The sequence below is a fragment of the Microtus ochrogaster genome, chromosome 4 (genome assembly GCF_000317375.1).
Source record: "Microtus ochrogaster isolate Prairie Vole_2 chromosome 4, MicOch1.0, whole genome shotgun sequence".
NCBI classification, from domain to species: domain Eukaryota; kingdom Metazoa; phylum Chordata; class Mammalia; order Rodentia; family Cricetidae; genus Microtus; species Microtus ochrogaster.
Window position 1 is genome coordinate 29,650,824 of NC_022011.1, and position 12,548 is coordinate 29,663,371.

The 12,548-nt window shown below is 52.7% G+C and overlaps 1 protein-coding gene across 1 annotated transcript in view; it reads right to left on the reverse strand.

The window, feature by feature from the left end:
* Positions 1–4,352: 4,352 nt before the first annotated feature.
* Slc7a5 (solute carrier family 7 member 5) overlaps positions 4,353–12,548 on the reverse strand; it is a 34,849-nt gene continuing 26,653 nt past the window's right edge. Inside the window, exons 4-10 of the mRNA XM_005345785.3 lie at positions 11,863–11,907; positions 11,290–11,413; positions 10,064–10,167; positions 9,606–9,702; positions 8,265–8,414; positions 6,879–7,056; positions 4,353–6,250 (exon numbers count right to left, since the gene is read on the reverse strand). Coding sequence (XP_005345842.1) covers positions 6,195–6,250; positions 6,879–7,056; positions 8,265–8,414; positions 9,606–9,702; positions 10,064–10,167; positions 11,290–11,413; positions 11,863–11,907 — 754 coding nt within the window. The 3' untranslated portion in view covers positions 4,353–6,194. The remainder of the gene's footprint in view (positions 6,251–6,878; positions 7,057–8,264; positions 8,415–9,605; positions 9,703–10,063; positions 10,168–11,289; positions 11,414–11,862; positions 11,908–12,548) is intronic.

Below are 12,548 nucleotides of genomic sequence, written 5' to 3' on the forward strand. Positions count from 1 at the left end.
ACCTGAGGGAGGGGCCTGCCCCGTTCCTGGTGGCGTGGCCACTTGGCTGTCTTGGGCTTGAGGTGCAATGTGGTGGGATTAGGCCAAGAGCTGAGGGAGGCTGAGTGTGTGTGAGGGGTGAGTGTGATCCTGCATGACGCAGCTGTCCAGGACTCTAGATGTAGACGTTTGGGGGTCCCTTCACTGAGTGCTTCTTGCCTGGTTCTACAGCATTAAAAGTGGGGAGGGGTGTTGAGCCTCATCTCCAGGAGCTGTTTGTCCTGAGGCAGGTGGCATCACCACCCACCCAGTTCATGCTGCAAGGCTGGCACTTTCTCAGGTGGCATCCACGGGGTCAGGCCTCAGTGTGAGGGTGGGGAGGTGACCAGCGATTCTTGTGGGAGGGCTGGGGGGGGGCTGGTTCCTCCCTACCACCCAGCTGCAGAAACCTTTGGCTCACACCTCAGCTATGCTGTATGAGGGATAGCCAACATTCCACCCTCTAGTGCTTGGGGAGGGGGAACGTGGTGTCTGGGGCATGTGTCTCTCCTTTTCTCCTCTTCCCGATGCCCTATGACATGAGGCTCAGTACTGCCCTCAACCTCCACCATCGCCACAGATGTTTCTAGAGAGAGGCCTAGAGCATACAGGTCTTCTAGGGGTCAGAGATATGTGCTTAAATACCCTGCCCCAAACCAGAGGATGACCAGAAGAGGCTGTTGCACAACACGGCTTCTTCTCTGGGGCCTTAGAGGCTATACACTGTTCTTGGGGTCACCCACTGGCCCAGATCTCAGTTTCCAAATTAATTAACTTCTTGTCTCTAGTACAGCCTCCATTCCAAGTCCCAGCCTGAGAATACCTACCCTGGCCCTGGCCGTTGGTCAAGGGAATGCCCCCCCTCCCCTCTGCCAACACACACAGAGTTTCCAAATCAGTTTCTTGTCTCCAAGAGACAAGCCTCTGCTTCAAGTTCCAGCCTGAGACTGGGCTGGCTATTGGTCAAGGGAACACCATACACACACACCCACACACACACACACACACACACACACACACACACCCACACCCACACACACCATGTACAACATCGCCACCGGCCTGGCAAGCACAGTGGACTTGTCTAAGGCTTTGGGACCCATAAGGTACCATTCTATAGCCCATGGTCTCACCAGGCAAGGCAGCTGGGTAAGGGAGGTTGAATGGGGGCCCCCGAATAGAGCACAGGCTTGCATCTGTGCTCCCATTCCCCATCTCTCCTTCCTCTTCCTGTTCTCTAGAGAGAAAGCTCCAGGCCCACACTGTTCTGAGAGAAGACAGGGCAGGCAGAACTTAGGCTGTTGGTATAATGCAGGAGGCGTCAGTTTTGTCCTGACAATGAATGGCTGGGCTGGGGAGATGCCTAGATGCTAGTATTTCCTACTCTCGAGATACCAACAGGATTTCTCCTTACAGATGCCTCACTACCTGTGCCTCAGTGGCCCTAATGAGCAACAGCTGGGTTTTCTATTTCTATTTTATTTATATTTATATCCATTTATATTTATGAGTGTACTGCTTGTATCCCCGCATGACAGAAGAGGGCACCAGATCCCACTATAGATGGTTGTAAGCCACCATGTGGTTGCTGGGAATTGAACTCAGGACTTCTGGAAGAGCAGCCAGTGCTCTTAACCTCTGAGCCATCTCTCTAGCCCCAACTGGGGGTTTCTATAAAGCTGGATTTGATGGTATCAGCATAGCATTTGACTTGGTATTGAGGAGGGCACGAAGGGAGGGGCAACGGAGTGTGTGTGGTTTAGGATGACTGTGTTCAGCTGGAGAAAACATCTGCTAGACAGTGCCCTCTGACCCTTGACCCTGTTTTCCTCAAGGGGTACCAAGGCACCAGCTCCAGGGATTTGTGGACCACTATCTTCCAAACTGCTCCTTCCAGCAGTCAGACCTTAGGGGGAGCCAGTGGAGCTGCAGACTACCCAGTGTTAGTTCCTTCCTCTACCTCACACTGACCTATGGGACAAGATGTTGGCTGATCTAACTGGTTTTCTTTCTTTCCTGGGAGCCAGCCTGAAACAAGCAACAGGCATGGGGAAGAGGCCAGAGTTTAATGCAATCAAGGAGTATTGGCATGGTGTGTGAATCCTTAAGCAGTTAAAAAAAAAAAAAAGCCAGACCACCAAAGCTAGCTGAGCCCAACGGCGTGACCCACCAAGCTGATTGCGAACCACCTTTTGGTTGGTTAAAATGGCATCTTCCAATCATCAGCCTTGCAGAACTATCTGCTCCCATAATGCGCCAGCCCACCATGCCTCACAGAATGGAAAAGGGGAGTTGCCCATACACAGGAAAATCCCTACCCATTCCTGAACTTTCCACTGCCCTCTCAGTTGAACTCACAAAGGATCTTCCCCTGTTTAAGTCTGCCTCTGAAGCGAGCTACCCAGGGTCCCTCAAGGGAGCTCTTGAGGTGCCGGGACTCAAGTGCTTCTCTGTAGTGGCCTTCTTCCTAGGTAGGAGCTTTGGGACTTTCTCTGATGGAGTGGAGGACCTGGACACTGGGTCGAGATCTCAATGTGGTTGGTCTCTGTCTCTGCAGGTCCCCAACCTGCAACCAAACCTCCCAGTCCGGCCTGCGGAAATGTCTGCTCCATCAGCTGCTGCTCCCTCCAGTCACCCACTCTTAGGGTCTTTCTGGTCCTATCCTCCCCTTATACCCTTTCTTAAGACCCTTACACCAGTGAGACAGATGTCCCAGCACTGCGACGCCCCCCCTTTCCTTAATCCTTCAGAAGTTGGCTCTGAATAAATCCTGATTTGCTCTCATTTCACAAGCACCTACTTAACATTTGGGAAAAATCAGCTCTTCAGCCTCCAGTTGGCTGGCCCCTCAGGGCCCCTGAGGTGTCTAACCCAGAGCTAGCAGATCTGCCTCTGGCTCCTCGCCCTTGATCCTTCCCTAGGAGCTCCTTCCTTCAAGACAGAGGCTGCAGGTTGCACACAGCGGTCAGTAGTGCTGGCTGTCTATGGATACGGAGTACATAGCCCTCCAGGAGAGCTTCACAAAAGCCATGTCCACTGGCACTGTGCTGTCCACTCTGGATGCCGAAGCTCCCATGTCTGCTCCGTTAAATGTTGGTAAGAGTTAAGAGGAAGCCAGTAGCAGCTCATTGTGGGCTGAGTAAGGGGCAGTTTGCAGCTGGGATATAACACAGCCAAGGTTCAAGGAAGACACAAGGGCTGAGTATGTTGAGGTCAGAGCGTGGAGTTCATTTACAGGAAGATGACCCCCCCCTTTCTCTAGGTATACATGGCTACCAGCTCAGGGTTGGTGTCAGCAAACGTTGGAGGGCAGGGAGCTTGCAGGGCACCTGTCTCAGCTTAAGGGGCCACACGAGCCCCCTGAATGGGGACAAGATCACATACACTTGAGGCCAGGCCACTTGGCAGCCCTGCTATTACCCATGACTTAGCACACACAAGTTCTGTATGGGCAGAATGGTTGGACTGTGTGGGGAGTGGGGGTGGGGTGGGGCAGTTCAGGTGGGGGCCAATAAAAGGCAGGGCATGTTTGTGCCTATAACCTTCAAAGACAGCTCGGGGAGGCTCAAAACTTTTGAAGAGCTCTTTCTAACTTAACTCTACGGCAGGAAAGGGTGGTATGACTCACCCAATATGGGTCCACATGTCTCCTAAAAGGGGTGTGTGTTTCCTGCCTTGTATGGGATAGGTAGGCCAGACACTAGGCCCACGCTTCAGAGGGACCGAGTTTCCAACCCCCCCCCACCCCCAGATTTACACACACCTTCCATTGGAATGTCCTGCTTTTCAAAGACACAGCACAGCCAAGGACATTTGGAAGCTAGATAGAGGTGGGGGTTTGGCCTCAAGGGGCCCTCTCCCACAGATGCTAGGATGTAGAGAGAAGTGAGACCCTAGGTTCTGGGCCATGAGCTCTAACCTGTCCATGAGAGATGGGGGTGCTACGAGATGGCCTGGAATCATTTTATTCCTTGCCGGGCCCCTTTCCTCACACCCCACTCCCACCAGCTGGTGCTTACAGAACAATTAGCATAAGGTCTCTTCTAGGCCAAGCCCCTCCCCACCTAGGGGCCTCCAGGAACCTTCTCCCTCCAGTGACCTTAGTGTGTCCTTGGCTCCCTGGCTTCCCACCAGCTTTGTCACCCTCAGGGGGCTGGGTGAGCAAAGGAATGCCTGGCTGTGAGAAAGGGGTTGGCTGAGGGAAAAGAGACGGTTCCCACACAGGGAATCTGGCATTGAACACAGAACACAGAAGACTGTTAGCAACTTAGAATTCCAATAACTTTTTTTTTAAAAAACAAAACAAAAAAACAATCAAAAAGTCCCATAAAACAGCAGCATCCCACCCCCACCCCCAGCCCAGTGTAACAGGTTAGCCATTAATACAAGAGTAAAAGATGTTACAACCATATCACTGACTCAGGTGGCACAGTAGAGGGCCCCAATGTGGCAGGAACACAGCCTAGACACACCACTCAGATACTGACCCCTGAAAAAAGCCAGACGCAGTGACATGTTAGGACAAAACCAAAAACGCAAAGCACAGAACAAAATGGCTCTGTGGTCAGGGCTTGCTTTGAGAAAACAAAATGGGAGACCCCAGGACATCAGAAATAGGAACGAGCAAGGTCTTCTCACACGGCCTAGGTCAGCACCATGAAAATGGCCCACTGAGCCCCTGCCCTTTGGACCCAGGCTGGGACTGGGTCCCTGACCTGATTTCCAGGGCAGAGACCCCAGTTCAGATCTCTGGGAGAGCAGAGAGAGCCTTCAGGAGGCACTCTGACTGCTCCCTCCTCACCCCTATGGAAGAGGACCCCAGGAACACAGAGGGAGGTTGGGGGGGGGGGTGGACTGTGGTAAGGTCACCACCATGCAGGCTCTGCAGAGAATCACTCTTGCAGGCAGGCCGTGACCTGCGGTGATGGCTGGGGCTAGCAAGGGGTTCTTAGATCCTGATGTCTCTCCAAGCAGATCAGTTCTTGGTTAGGTATGCTGGCTGGACCTCAGCTGTCTCCTCCAGAAGAGAATGGGAAGCTTTGTAGGATGGTCCCAATAGGAGGGATAGCAGCATGCAGCCAGCAGCTTTCATACTCAGGAAGCTCGAGTGTTCTTGTCACACAGGTGGCACCCGGCAGGGAGGGGCATCCGGTGCATGTTTTGGACAATGGATACAGGGGATAAGGAGGGGATGGTGGTGACAGTCTCAGGAACTATGGCGGTGAACAGAGGGGTGTGGGTGGGAGACCCATGGTGCTGGTCACTGTCCGCCTTCCTGGTCTGTTTCTAGGAGCGCTGGGGTAGGGGGTCGATAGACTGTGTCTGCCAGTGTGCACAGGCGCACGTGGCCCAGTAGATGACAGCTGGGAGGCCAGCTCTTCCCAAGAGCTTCTAGCTATGGCAGCCAGCTGCTGAGTTATGGTTGCGGAGCGCTCTTTCATGTATGGCCAAGGGAAGAGGAATCCCCAGGACTTCAGTGAGACCTGAGCTCTACGTTTATAAGGTTAAAAACGTAACTCAGCAGTAGAGCACTTGCCCCATATGAATGAGGCTGGGTTCCATCTCCAGGATCCCAGAAAAACAAAACAATCCAAGCAAGATATGTTATCTGCCTGTCAGTCCAAGTCCACAGTAGAACAGGTGACACCCGAGTCTCAGTAGTTCTGTCGACGGGTGACAGTGACGTGGTCCCCTTGAGGCACACTTTGCTACTGAGCGACACAGCCTCGGGAGAAGGGCTGTGGCCAGTGCGTTCACATTCACAGCTGGGCTGCTCTAGCTACGCATCTCCTGCTCCTTGCTACCCTGTTCTGTTTAAAAATAATCATCTCGGTAGTGTAAACTTGACCCAAAATGCAAGCTACGAAAACAAAATAAAATAAAAATCAGAGCGGGGAGAAAGACCAGATGTGGCAGTCCCCAGAAAGTCACAAAGACCAGGCCTCAGCTCACGCCATGCACGGACGGTCGCCTTCTGGGACCAAATTCGTACCAGAGTTTTCTTTCGCAGCCGCTGTGGACCCTCGACCATTGGAGGGACAGTGGATGGTGCTGGAGAGTTGGTGGCGCTCGCTGGAGCTCTGGGGAATGACAGGCCCGAATGCTGCTCTTCCGAAGGTGAACTGTCCAGAAGCAGTCACCGTGCGCACTCTCCCTGTGGCACCCGAGACTCGCAGCTAAGTCTCCTGAGGAACCACCTGCATAAGCTTCTGGCAGAGCACCGTCCCAGAGACTGCGGGGAGAGATCAGGCGTGAGCAAAGGGCAGAGGATGGGGCAGGAACTGGGGTCGGCTCCTGCTGCCCTGCTTGCTCTCGCCAGCCCATTAGTCACCTCTGAAACCTCGAGGGAGGGGCTAGACAGACACCTTAGCAAGTAGCTGCTGGCCTGCGTCTGACTTTTACATGGGTCCAGGAATCTGAACTTATGCCATCAGGCTAATGTCACTCTCCATTCTGGAAATATAAAGTCCCCCAGAACACAGTGATAACCCCGGTCTGCAAACACGCTCCCCTTTGGAGTTTTAGGGGAGCGAAGACAGGGACCTAACTGGAATAGTCTCGAGCCAGGTGCCTCATTTACAACCCCCTCAGGTTCCCTCTCTTGGTCAGGCCACCATGTCCAAGCTCATGGCCTGCAGTAGGCTTTTGCCAGTTGGCATGGAATGCCTAAGACCAGCTAAGGTGGCGCTCCATCTCTCTTTCCTGTATCCTGGTTACTCATGGCTGGCACACTATACTAGCGACTCAAACCTAGTACCACAAAGCCTGAGGCTCAGCATGGTGGTCATGGCAGGATCAAGAATCCCTTACCCTGGACATTCCCACCCTGGGTGGTATGGGCAGGGGCTGTATACACTCACAGATGGCTTGCAGGAGCCACTTGGGTTTATTCTGCCACCAGACGCCAAAGAAGTAGACAGGCAGCCCGCTGAGGATAATGGCAAAGCCAATGCCACACTCCTTGGGTGTCTTCCAGAAGGACACAGCGATGAGGAAGAGGCAGGCCAAGATGAAAAACACCGGGAGAGCCAGGTTCACCTAGGATAGAATGGAGAAATAAATGCTACCAGCTTCTCCTCACATTGCTCCAGGCCCGTGGGCACAAGTGGAAAGTTCCCGCCTATTGTCCTGTGGCTGGCATGTGGCCCTGGAGCCATCACCTTCTCCTTGGGTCTGTCCAGCCTCCTCTTCCTAGACCTTGGCCCTTTGCTTTGAAGTGGCTTAACTACCTCTAGCTGTTCCCTTGGCCTGCTTTGAACTGTTGTGGGCCCGGAGAGAGCAGAATCCAGGTCCTGCTTGGTCTCACTCTGACCTCAGTACAAGGCGCTGAGCATACAATTACCCAAAGCTCAGCTAGTATAGACACAGCTGGTCCTGTTTCTTGAGGCTTCCTTAGGGCAGCAGAGGTCGGCCCTGCAGTCCCCACATCACAGACATCGAAACCCCGGCTACAATACCCACCCATGGTCACCTCGGGGAGGAGCAGTAGGTTGATCCTTCTGGGAAGACCCTGGCTACCCACCAACAAGCCAGGAATACTGCCTTTTCAGAGAACCCTTTGTGGGTCTAAATGCTCACCCCAAAGCCACAGCCTGCAACTAGCCAAAGCAGACAGGCTTCTGGCAGGGCAGCTGGCGTGCTGAATAACCCAGAAGGCAGAGCTGGGTTTTCCTCTGTGGGCTCTTGCCAGATTGCTGTCCAGAATTCCACAGTCTTGAAAATGGACTCCCATCGTGGGAAATAGTCTTGTTGGAACAGACTCTAACTATGTGCTCAGGGAATGAAGCCCACAGGTTATCTGTGAACTTTCCACGGACCAGCTGTGGGCAGTCTGACCTCTAACCCCACAGTAGAATGACCCCAGCATGGTTGGGGTCTCCCACCAACTGGCCACAAGGTTCCTTGTGATGCTGGTGGAGACCAGAGTGGGGGAGGGGCAGGAAGAAGCCCTGTAGCAGGTGTGACTGGGTCAGTGGTGTGCCCAAGAATTAGCTGGGTAACAGAAACTGCTGGCCATCAGCTACCACAACTCAGCTGTCTTGGGACAACTCTGACCCCAGCAAGCTTAGCCTTCAACGTGCCCTTCATATGGTACTCATGGAGAAGGGGGCAGGCTCCCTAGTTTACCAAGGAGAAATGAACAGGGCAGAACTAGAGAGGTCGTGTCAGTCCAGGGCTGCTTGGATGCAGACCCTGCTTCTGAGAATGACACCCAGGGACTGAGAAGGACACCACCCAATACTCACTTTGATGGGACGCTCCAGCTCAGGCTTCCTGAAGCGAAGCCACATCATGCCGATGATAGCCAGGGCCACACACAGCCAGTTGAAGAAGCTGAAGAAGTTGATGATGGAGAAGATGTCATTGGAGAAGGCGTACATCAGGGTCATGACACACTGAAAGTGAAGACAGGTCCAGGTGAGCCTGGCAAGGCTGTGCTGATGTGGGAGGGTGCCAGAGACCATGAGACAGAAAACCGACAGCCAGTTCCGCCAGAGTCTGGATGAGCACAACTGCTTGCTCTTGTTTTAAGAAGTAACTATGCTGGACGGTGGTGGTGTACGTCTTTAATCCCAGCACTCGGGAGGCAGAGGCAGGCGGATCTCTGTGAGTTTGAGGCCAGCCTGGTCTACAAAGCAAGTTTCAGAACAACCAGGACTGTTACACAGAGAAACTATCTCAAAAACAAAACAAAAACCATTTAAAAAAAAAAAAAACACCATACTTTTAGGGACTGGAGAGATGGCTCAGAGGTTAAGAGTACTGGCTGCTCTTCCAGAGGACCTGAGTTCAATTCTCAGCACCCACATGGTGGCTCACAACCACTAGTAATGAGATCTGGCACCTTCTTCTGGTCTGCAGGTGTACGTGGCAGGAACACTGTATACACAATAAATAAATACACACACACACACACACACACACAGAAGTAACTGCTATGACCATGTGGGAGGTCTTGGGGTGCAAAGGGAGGGAAGTGAGGATAGTGAGGCACCCATGGTCCAAGGATGATGTACAAGAGCTCTCCAGAGAGTGGAACAGCAAAAGCACCTGCACCTAGAGCTACTTGGGCTCCTGTGCCAGCAGTGACTGCCATGTCCAATGGGGGAGCCTTCCAACAAAGCACAGAGCACACTACACACCATAGCACCATTAAGAGAAAGCTCAAATTGACTGACTACGCCTCCTGAGGGAGCCTGAATTCCTGACCCAGGAAGGGGGAGACAGTAAGTGTTTCTTATTTTAGGCTTCTGGGGATGGGGTGACTTTGTTACATAGTAACAGAGAACATAACTCAATGGATAGGCACAGAAGGAAGAACAGGAGTCCAATTTGTGCACTGAGGCCACTAAATGGTGTGGACATGGCTAGATCAGACGGTGTCTGAGCAGATGTTCTCGCTGGGCAGAGATTTTGTTTTATACACTTCAAGAACCACAATGAGGTTCTGAATTTAAAAATCTGGTGGTGTATCGGGCTTGGCTTCAGTGTGCACGGCACACTGTTCCCAACTACATATTGCTCTGGGCAGACACAGGGCCCTGAGTGGTGAGGACAGACAGGGCAGGAGCACGTGGTAGACTTACTGTGAACACCAGTGACGGGACAGGGGTCAGGAGCTGTGGGTGGATCATGGAGAGGACAGAAGGCAGGTGGCCCTCCCGAGATCCCACGAAGAACAGCCTGTGGATGGAGCAGAGGGCAATCAGCACTGGTCCCACCACCTAGATATGGCTGGGAGACACCTGGAGCTGAGGAGGATGCGTGCCAGCTACACTGGGAGCGGGATGGCCTTTGCCCTCTGGTTGGTCTCTGGCCACAGGCCTTTCAATGTCCTTGACTTCTTGGGCTAACAAGGACAGAAACCTGGGTTGTATCTTGCTTATAGTGCCTCCAGGATCTGACTTAAACAGTAGAGGGTCAGAATAGTTCCCCTGTTCTTAAGTCATTCAAATATTGAACAATCGGCTATCATCAATAAACAGATAGCCTTCAAAGCGTGTGGAATAGCAGGGGGTTTTCTTTAGTGCTGTCAGGAGCTTACCTTGAGGATGTGAACAGAGACCCATTGACAGAGCCGAAGCAGGACAAGCCCACGAAGACGGGGATGATCCAGGACATGACTCCTAGGTGATAGTTCCCAAAGTCCTGGACAGATATAACACATGGTGAGCACTTAGCTCCAGCAGGACACAGGCAGGGACTCAATTCTGGCCCCTGGAGCAGTTCAGCACGTGACCCTGCTGGGCTGACCTCAGGCGTCTGCTTGTGTGGCCATTTCTCAGAATTAGAGTCTGCACTGTGAGGAGACACACAGGGCCTCACACATAAGGCACCCTGATGGCTTCCTATGAGACACGGGGATAATCTTTAACAGGTCTCCCTTACTGATGGCTTCTTCACATCGGCCAAGAGCCTGGTGTGGCAGGTCTTTACTAACTCTGGGCTCTGAGGCAACACCTAATAAATAAAAGCCGGACAGTGCTGCCGCTCCTCTGGGTAGCCCAAAGGAGAGTGAAGGGAGTCACGGGGGTTGCCATGGAGCCTGGTTGTGCCTTCTGGTCCTGTCTCACTGACTGACACTGATCTAGCAGCAGTCCCTAAGGCACCATGGTCCCTAACAAAGCCACCCATGCCCAGATGCCTTTGACAACCCACATGCTGTCTTGCCATAGGCAAGGTGCCAGCTAAGCAGCTGCATTTAATGCCCCACCGTCATCATGCAGAGAGCCTGGTGGGGTCCTCTGTGGTCATCTTTAGTGGTCACCAATGATGACCACTAGTGACATGGGCTGTCCTTCTGTGTATGTGTTGCTTTATTGGTTGATGAATAGCTGTTTTTGCCAGTGGCTTAGCAGAGTGAAGCCAGGTGGGAAATCCAAAGATAAAGAAAGAGTGGGCGCAGTCAGGGAGATGCCATGTAACTGCCGAGAGAGGACACAGCAGAACTTTAGGAACCTTACCAGTAGGCCACAGCATCATGGCGATATACAGATTGATAGAAATGGGTTAATTTCAGATGTAAGAGCTGGCTAAGAATACGCCAGAGTCATTGGCCAAACAGTGTCATAATTAATAGAGTTTCGGTGTGATTATTCGGGTCTGGACGGCCGGGAAACAAACGAGCAGTCTCCCACACACACTAGACTCTCCAGCTAGGGCAAAGCTTGGGCACAAGGGCCGGGCCTGACTGGCTTGGTCACGGGTCTGGGGGTGGCACACCAATCTCAGCCGTTTGGGCCTAGGAGCAGCTGGCAGGCAGTGTCTTACCACAGCCACAGCTTCAGACACGAGCATCTGGTTGGTCGACAGGGTGGTGAAGTAGGCCAGGTTTGTCAGCACATACACCAGTGTGACAATGGGCAGGGAAATGATGATGGCCAAGGGCAGGTTTCTGGGAAGAAGAGGGAGAGACATGTCAGTGTGCCACGCGGACCCCAGGGTGAGGAGCCGGGCTCCCCGTCTGGGCCTCACTTCTTGGGCAAACAATAGGAACATCTATAGCCGCACACAGCTGAAGCACGGTTCACACTACCATCCCTGGAAAACAGAGGCTCTGAGGGCTCAAGAGAGCCAAGACTGCCCAATGTGAACATCCGTGGCCCCTGCCTACTCGCTGCACAGCCCCAGACAAGTCCCCTCCACCTGGGGTCCAGGACTGAGAGCCACAGCGGCTTCTCTCTGGCCTAACCCCACCCTATCCCTGCATCATCTCTACGGCAAAGCCCCTGACACAGCCTTTCATAGAACCCAGGCAGGGCTCATCAAGGGGCTTGTTCAGTGTGTGGCTTCTCCCTCGTGTGTTAAGACAAAGAAATGTGTCTCTGTCATTTCTGTACATACCTGTAAGGGTTGATCATCTCCTCTGTGACAAAATTCAGATAGTTCCTAGAAACCAAGCAATAGTATGTCATTACACTGCACACACGGTTTCGGGAAACACCAATGCGAAGAGAATCCTGGGCTGCTCTGGGTAGGTGTGGTAGTTTGAATGAGGCTGGCTCCTCTAGGCTCATATATTTCTAAATTTAGTTCCCAGCTTATGAGTGACCAGGAAAGGATTGGGAGGTACGGTTTGCTGGAGTGAGTTATGGCTTTTGTACCACTTGGGTGGGCTTTGAGATAACAAAAGCCCACACTAAGCTCAGTGTGTCTCTCTGCCAGCCTGCCTATAGATCCGGATGCTTTAGGACCGTGCATGTCACCATGCTCCCTGCCATGACGATAATGGACTAAGACTAACCTTCTTAAACTGTAAGCCCCCCTTTAAATGCTTTCTTTCTAAAAGTTACCTTGGTCACAGCAACAGTACACTGACTAAGACAGTAAGGGACAGGAAAATCCTCTGTACACTCTCACTGTTGACAGGAGCTGGGCAGTGGGCACCCTTGGGACCAGTTGCTCACTCTGCTCTGTCCTCTGCCAACTCTATTTGAAGTGAACACAGCCCGTCCTGTCCAAACACTCTGTGTGGCTTCAACATCCCAAGCCTCTACAGAGCTATCCTAAAAGCAGAGGCCGGGCTGGTA